A 6,667-nucleotide genomic window follows, 5' to 3' on the forward strand; every position below is an offset into this window, starting at 1 on the left:
AGGAATAGGCTGCCAAACACCTATAAAAGCGACACCCAGTTCTGCAGACAACGTATTCATTTCGCAATATGTTGAAGTTCGTGATCTTGTTGTCTGCTGTCGCCTGCGCCCTGGGAGGCACCATCCCAGAGGGTCTCCTGCCCCAGCTGGATGGCCGCATTGTTGGAGGCTCCGCCACCACCATCAGCAGCTTCCCCTGGCAGATCTCCCTGCAGCGCAGTGGCTCCCACTCCTGCGGTGGCTCGGTCTACTCCGCCAACATCATTGTGACCGCTGCTCACTGCCTGCAGTCCGTGTCCGCCTCGACCCTCCAGGTCCGTGCCGGTTCCACCTACTGGAGCTCCGGCGGCACCGCCGTCAAGGTTGCGTCCTTCAAGAACCACGAGGGCTACAACGCCAACACCATGGTCAACGACATCGCTGTCATCAGGTTGAGCTCTTCCCTGGGCTTCAGCTCCACCATCAAGGCTATCGGTCTGGCCAGCTCTGCTCCCGCTAACGGTGCTGCTGCTTCCGTCTCCGGCTGGGGTACCCAGTCCTCCGGCTCCAGCTCCATCCCCACCACCCTGCAGTACGTGAACGTGAACATCGTCGGCCAGTCGCAGTGCGCTTCCTCCAGCTACAGCTATGGTAGCCAGATCAAGTCCTCCATGATCTGCGCTGCTTCCAGCGGCAAGGATGCCTGCCAGGGTGATTCCGGCGGCCCATTGGTCTCCGGCGGTGTCCTCGTTGGTGTTGTGTCCTGGGGCTATGGATGCGCCCTGTCCAACTACCCCGGAGTGTACGCCGATGTTGCTGCCCTCCGCTCGTGGGTGGTCAACGCCGCCAACTCGGTCTAAGAACTATTGCGAAATTAAAAAATATCTGAACACACTTAATATCTCTTTTATTATATTCATCATACATCATTCTGGGAATGGTTTGGTTAAACCTTTTCTTAAGGGATGTGGATGATACTTCTTTCGAATTTGGAATGGAAGTTCTCTAAATAAGTATTATCTATTCTTCGCTAGGAATAAGAGTACCTCTTAAGAATTTGCCCTTCAATGTTGCCGTAATGTTGCTAGAGCTTTGAAGATTGGAAATCAATGATAACTTTAGTGATATATGTATGATGTGTCATGTAAAGAGCTGTGTCATGGAACTTTGGGGATCAATCACTTCCATATCAGCTGCAAAAAGAAATGGTATATAATAATTTTCCGTTCAGCGCCATTCACAAGTAGAGTTCTTCTTTAAGCCTATTTAATCAGTCATATATAATAATCAGCTATGGTTTGTTGTTTTATATGAAAAAGAACTGATTGCTGCAAGATCCCTCACAAGTTGTCATTCGGTTCGGCTTTGTATTCATCTAAATGTGGAATATCTTGCGAAACTCTGATTCGAAAGGCTGATATTTTCCTTCCAAAGATAGTGATTGAAATGGGCTTTTCCCAAATGCCGAAACTCTGATTCCAGAGCAGGCATAGTCCTTTGAGAGATAGTGATTGAAATGGGATTTTCCGAAATACTGATACGGAAACTAAGTTTGTGGAGTGGCTGTCAGCATTGACATAATGCTAGCGCACCTTTCGATTTTGATAGCTCCATTTAGATGTTTTTTTTATAAAGCATATTTATTTACTGAGGCACATTTCTAATCAATGACCTTTGGAGCAACTCTTGTTTCGGAATTTTTGGTATACTCTTCGGTGTTCATTAGCTATAGATATGTATAGATATGCTATAGATAGATGCTATAGATATGTATAGTTAGTTATTAAACTATATATTTTTTATAATAAGTAAAAATATGTCCTTAGTTAATTATTTATTTGATTTAAGGACTAGTTTTCACATTTTTGAGTTATTCCGGCACTGTCAATAAGAATATGGTCAATACCATATTTAAATATAAATTAAATTGTAGTAGATCGCTAAAATATATCACTGCACATAAGTCAAATATTTCGATATATCATAAGATTACATATGTATAGGTATATAAACTAAGTACCGGGTAAAATAGTGTCGCGGCCCGTGTGCCACGACTCACAAAGTCACAACTTCTTTTGTTGTGTTTTTCGAGATGCAGGCGTCCGTACGATCGTACTCTTATCACAAGGTGGGAATATATAGTATGAGAACGGCACACCACACCCCTGAAACAGGGAACACATACATCACACCATACAGCTTTATAAATGTATGCAATGTATATGCATGCATATGTACATCTATAGACTAAGCCATACTTGCTTATGAATTATATACTGGACTATTATCAGAGATAGCACCCAGATACATATGGGTAAGTCATTGGCCATTTTGCTGGTCCTAATTTAGCCCCTCGTACACGTGATAAAATTAATTGGAAACTCTGATTAATTTTCTTTGAGGAGATAGTAAGCACCTATAAAAGAGCCTGCCAGTTCTCAAACAACTCATTATATTCGCAATATGTTGAAGTTCGTGATCTTGTTGTCTGCTGTCGCCTGCGCCCTGGGAGGCACCATCCCAGAGGGTCTCCTGCCCCAGCTGGATGGCCGCATTGTTGGAGGCACCGCCACCACCATTAGCAGCTTCCCCTGGCAGATCTCCCTGCAGCGCAGTGGCTCCCACTCCTGCGGTGGCTCGGTCTACTCCGCCAGCATCGTTGTGACCGCTGCTCACTGCCTGCAGTCCGTGTCCGCCTCGACCCTCCAGGTCCGTGCCGGTTCCACCTACTGGAGCTCCGGCGGCACCGTCGTCAAGGTTGCATCCTTCAAGAACCACGAGGGCTACAACGCCAACACCATGGTCAACGACATCGCTGTCATCAGGCTGAGCTCTGCCCTGGGCCTCAGCTCCACCATCAAGGCTATCGGTCTGGCCAGTTCTGCTCCCGCTAACGGTGCTGCTGCTTCCGTCTCCGGATGGGGTACCCTGTCGTACGGCTCCAGCTCCATCCCCACCACCCTGCAGTACGTGAACGTGAACATCGTCAGCCAGTCGCAGTGCGCTTCCTCCACCTACGGTTATGGCAGTGAGATCAAGTCCACCATGATCTGCGCTTATTCCAGCGGCAAGGATGCCTGCCAGGGTGATTCCGGCGGCCCATTGGTATCCGGCGGTGTCCTCGTTGGTGTTGTGTCCTGGGGCTATGGCTGCGCCTACGCCAACTACCCCGGTGTATACGCCGATGTTGCTGCTCTCCGCTCCTGGGTGGTCAGCGCCGCCAGCTCGGTCTAAGAACTATTGCGAAATTAAATAACATGCTGAAGACTACTCTGTGCAAATGTATTTATTGGGGATCATTAGTTTCATTCACGTGTGGCAGAGTTCCACAAGCGACTCTTCGTCTGTGCATTACTCTTGTCCGCCTTGGTGACGGGACGCAGGTGAGCTGCATCTACAATGTCCCTGAAAGTATTGGGGTTGAATAGGATTCAAGTGGAGAAGGCAGAGGCAAACTTACTTGAACTCCTCGTAGCTCTGGGTGCTGTGGACAGCCCGAAGCTTGGCGTCGTTCCGCAGCTGGTAGAGTTCACTCTCGCGGATTCCCTGTAGACAGCTCTCCCGCAACCGTCGCAGATCATCCTGCGTTATCTTCAAGTCGTCCATGCTGCTCCAGTCGTTTTCAAATATGGCTAAATCAATCGAGTTGTTTCCCCATATGTTTTCCGATTGTTGCCTGGGTAACAAACAGCCAACTCAGGTGGAGTGAGGGCTAAAATTTGTTGGGTATTTCATGTAGAGTGTAGTACGTATGTACATTACCCATCGAATTACGGAGCCAAAGAAACTCAGGAATCTCTCTATTGCGGTCGCCGATAAGCCGCTAATAGCCGGCGATTAATTTTACAACCCTTCGAAGAGCTCCGATATGATCGGGATCCATGCATTACTAGAGCAGTTTGTACTTGGCTTTCGACGTGTTCGTAGACATGACCGCCACTGGGATAGTTTTGCTGCTCGTCCTCCTCATTCTTGGAGTAACCACAGCCAACGAGACCAAGGGACGCATTGTGGGCGGAGCCGAGCAGGCCATTCACAATGCGCCCTGGCAGGTGTCCATACAGATCAGTGCACGTCACGAATGCGGCGGCGTCATCTACAGCAAGGATATTATTATCACGGCGGGGCACTGCTTGGACGGGAAATCCGTTACTCTGATGAAGGTGCGCGTGGGTGCCGAACACCACAACTACGGCGGAACTTTGGTACCTGTAGCGGCCTACAAGGTACACGAGAAGTTCGACTTGAAATATCTCCACTACGATATTGCAGTGATGCGTCTGTCCGCACCTCTCAGCTTCGGCCTCTCCATAAAGGCCATCAATTTGGCCAGAGTAAGTCCCTCAGGCGGAACAAATGCCACCGTTAGCGGTTGGGGCTACACAGAGCAGGACGGTAGCTACGCCGGCAACCTCCAGACGGTCCAGCTGCAGATCATCGAGCGAGGACAATGCGCCTCCAGCGCGTATGGCTACGGCTGGGACTATGTTGGGGAGGAAACGATCTGCGCCGCCTACGCTGAAAGGGATGCCTGCACGGGAGACTCTGGTGGTCCACTGGTAGCGAACCACTTGCTGGTGGGCATCGTCTCCTGGGGATACAAGTGTGCGCTTGATAACTACCCGGGTGTGTATGCAGATGTGGCCGTTCTAAGACCTTGGATAGTTAACGCAGCAAATGCAATTTAAATTGTTATGGAAGAAAAATAAAGCACACTTCTACACATTTTTCAAGTTTTCGACTTGAATAGTTTCTCCTCTTCTGTAAGTCGCCCCACAGGTGGAATCGAACCACTTCGACGCTAATCGACTACGGATTTGAAGTCCGCACCCCGGACCACCGAAGCTCAGTGAGGCAACATTGCAGCCCGAGCTGCCGCTTTTATATGCCGATTGTCCCGAAAAAGCACTTGGGAATTACAAGGGCATTGGTCACTTTTCCTACATCTTCCAATCTACCCAGATTTCCATTATCTATTTAGATATCTAGATAAGGCTAGCTACACAAGTGATTCAGAAGAGAATGATATAGCTATCCTACGAGTAAATGCAGATCGATGATAAAACAAAATACTTAAAATAGCTTATCCTAATATTGAGTTGGGTTTTACAAGCCGCCATTATCCGAATATTTACAAAAGGAAAAACTTTATTTAAAGCATGAAATTAGCAAAACATTTAAACTCATTTGGAATGCAGTAGCAAAAATATAAGGATTGTGTTAACTTAAATCACTTACAAAGACGATTTCAATACCATTTGGATTTGAAGAATTTCAACGAAAGATCAAAGTAATTATTTAGTAGGATAGGGAAGACCTCACTTGCGGGGCTGTTGAATGTGATTCTGAGTCTTCTGCTGAACAGACATTGGGGGCTTAGGCAAGTGTGCCACCTGGGCAGAAGCTGGCGTAAAGTCCGTGTGTCCCTTCACGGGAGCACCGCTCACCACAGCCGAGTTCACGCTAACGGGTTGCTGTAATTACAATGTGCAATGAATTGAATAATATATACAGTTTCCCCATATAGTGGGCGCGCTTACTGTCAGACCAGTGCAATCCTCGGCATCCTTGGGGGCACGCTCCGATGCAGTGGGCTTGTGCTGGACAATACGCATGCCGCCTGCCTTCACTGAAAGTCAAAAGGAACATTATAGAAGAATCGAAATGCACATGACGTCAGCAGAATGTAAAAAATATGTGATTTTGGACAGCACCGTCGCAATAACTAAAGCTCCGCAAGAGTGTGCGTGAGTACCGCTTGCTGAGTGCATGTGTGAGAGCGTGTTGCTTCGTTTTCTTATTGCTTATCAGCATCTGCCGAAGCAGGCTAAGATACTGATAAGGCAATAGATATTGGTGGCTATTGTTGTGAATTCGGTGCACAATCAATTGTCAGCGGAGCACCTCCATAGCCATTTTAATACTTTTTACCTCCTACACATTCACACACAAGCACACAAATACATCAAAGCGCATGGAGAATACCTATGCAATTACACTTACAAGCAGGTGGGTGTCCAGCCACGAGATTGGGTTGTTCATCAGACATTTTCAGTAGGTTATAAGCTGGAATGCACCAATATTTAAATAAATTACTACCATTAATCAGAAAAACAGAACTTCCGACCTACCTCTTCTAAATGCGCGGTTGCGGTTTTCGGCGTAATAAGCTTTTGTTTAACACGTACAACGATACAGTGTTGCCATTTTAGCCTATTTAAGGCTAGATCTAGCTGATTTGAAAACGGAAAAGCTTGAAAAATTATGAAAAAGCTTATAGCCTTAAATCTAGCCTTTTTTAATTTCACTCTATATCTATGTGTTTTTTTTATTTTTAGCCTATTTTTTCCTGTTATTTTTACAATTTTTAGCTTGTTTTAGCTTGTGTTTTTGTGAAATCTAGCTTATTTTGACGCTCAAAATCTGGCAGCCCTGCAATATACTGACGAATTCAATTTCCATTAATTACTAATTACTAATTACTCCAATTTGATATTCCATGGAATATTACTGGCTAGATAGAACCCACAGCCCTGCCCACATAATTTTATCCAATTCATGAAACTATTTTCTACTTGACTGGCTTATTTTAAATATTTGCTTTTATTGGATTTTGCCCAAAAAAGGGCTTAGCGAAAGAGGTTTCAAACAAGAAAGTGTACGAGAGTAATCGTTCCTATTGCTCAAT

General features: G+C 46.2%; 5 protein-coding genes across 5 annotated transcripts; 3 read left to right on the forward strand and 2 right to left on the reverse strand.

Annotated features, from left to right (window-relative positions):
* Positions 1–43: 43 nt before the first annotated feature.
* On the forward strand, positions 44–878 carry LOC6898785 (trypsin alpha-like). Its single transcript, XM_002138726.3, has one exon. The coding sequence runs from the start codon at positions 69–71 to the stop codon at positions 837–839; it is 771 nt and encodes a 256-aa protein (XP_002138762.1). The 5' UTR covers positions 44–68; the 3' UTR covers positions 840–878.
* Positions 879–2,417: 1,539 nt separating this feature from the next.
* Positions 2,418–3,249, forward strand: LOC6898786 (trypsin delta). Its single transcript, XM_002138727.3, has one exon. The coding sequence runs from the start codon at positions 2,443–2,445 to the stop codon at positions 3,211–3,213; it is 771 nt and encodes a 256-aa protein (XP_002138763.2). The 5' UTR covers positions 2,418–2,442; the 3' UTR covers positions 3,214–3,249.
* LOC4805109 (coiled-coil domain-containing protein 103) lies at positions 3,248–3,682 on the reverse strand. Its single transcript, XM_001361530.4, has 2 exons — positions 3,440–3,682; positions 3,248–3,384 (listed from the first exon to the last, which is right to left on the reverse strand). Exons 1-2 carry the CDS (start codon positions 3,583–3,585, stop codon positions 3,285–3,287), a joined length of 246 nt encoding a protein of 81 aa, XP_001361567.2. The 5' UTR covers positions 3,586–3,682; the 3' UTR covers positions 3,248–3,284.
* A 164-nt stretch (positions 3,683–3,846) lies between these two features.
* On the forward strand, positions 3,847–4,707 carry LOC4805104 (trypsin iota-like). The gene has a single exon (XM_001361524.4). The coding sequence runs from the start codon at positions 3,909–3,911 to the stop codon at positions 4,665–4,667; it is 759 nt and encodes a 252-aa protein (XP_001361561.2). The 5' UTR covers positions 3,847–3,908; the 3' UTR covers positions 4,668–4,707.
* Positions 4,708–5,144: 437 nt separating this feature from the next.
* On the reverse strand, positions 5,145–6,263 carry LOC4805110 (death-associated protein 1). The gene is made up of 4 exons (XM_001361531.4): positions 6,111–6,263; positions 5,983–6,045; positions 5,520–5,608; positions 5,145–5,453 (listed from the first exon to the last, which is right to left on the reverse strand). Exons 2-4 carry the CDS (start codon positions 6,026–6,028, stop codon positions 5,298–5,300), a joined length of 291 nt encoding a protein of 96 aa, XP_001361568.1. The 5' UTR covers positions 6,029–6,045; positions 6,111–6,263; the 3' UTR covers positions 5,145–5,297.
* Positions 6,264–6,667: the final 404 nt, after the last annotated feature.

This window comes from Drosophila pseudoobscura, chromosome 3 (genome assembly GCF_009870125.1).
Source record: "Drosophila pseudoobscura strain MV-25-SWS-2005 chromosome 3, UCI_Dpse_MV25, whole genome shotgun sequence".
Taxonomy (NCBI): domain Eukaryota; kingdom Metazoa; phylum Arthropoda; class Insecta; order Diptera; family Drosophilidae; genus Drosophila; species Drosophila pseudoobscura.

What these genes read in the sequence shown, in the direction of transcription:
- LOC6898785 (XM_002138726.3), top strand. Translation starts at nt 69, where the DNA reads ATGTTGAAGTTCGTGATCTTGTTGTCTGCTGTCGCCTGCGCCCTGGGA.
- LOC6898786 (XM_002138727.3), top strand. Translation starts at nt 2,443, where the DNA reads ATGTTGAAGTTCGTGATCTTGTTGTCTGCTGTCGCCTGCGCCCTGGGA.
- LOC4805109 (XM_001361530.4), bottom strand. Translation starts at nt 3,585, where the DNA reads ATGGACGACTTGAAGATAACGCAGGATGATCTGCGACGGTTGCGGGAG. An exon ending in CAGAGCTACGAGGAGTTCAA is followed by an intron (nt 3,385 to 3,439) that starts GTAAGTTTGCCT and finishes CAATACTTTCAG; the next exon opens with GGACATTGTAGATGCAGCTC.
- LOC4805104 (XM_001361524.4), top strand. Translation starts at nt 3,909, where the DNA reads ATGACCGCCACTGGGATAGTTTTGCTGCTCGTCCTCCTCATTCTTGGA.
- LOC4805110 (XM_001361531.4), bottom strand. Translation starts at nt 6,028, where the DNA reads ATGTCTGATGAACAACCCAATCTCGTGGCTGGACACCCACCTGCTT. An exon ending in GGCTGGACACCCACCTGCTT is followed by an intron (nt 5,609 to 5,982) that starts GTAAGTGTAATT and finishes TTTGACTTTCAG; the next exon opens with TGAAGGCAGGCGGCATGCGT. An exon ending in AGGATTGCACTGGTCTGACA is followed by an intron (nt 5,454 to 5,519) that starts GTAAGCGCGCCC and finishes TTGTAATTACAG; the next exon opens with CAACCCGTTAGCGTGAACTC.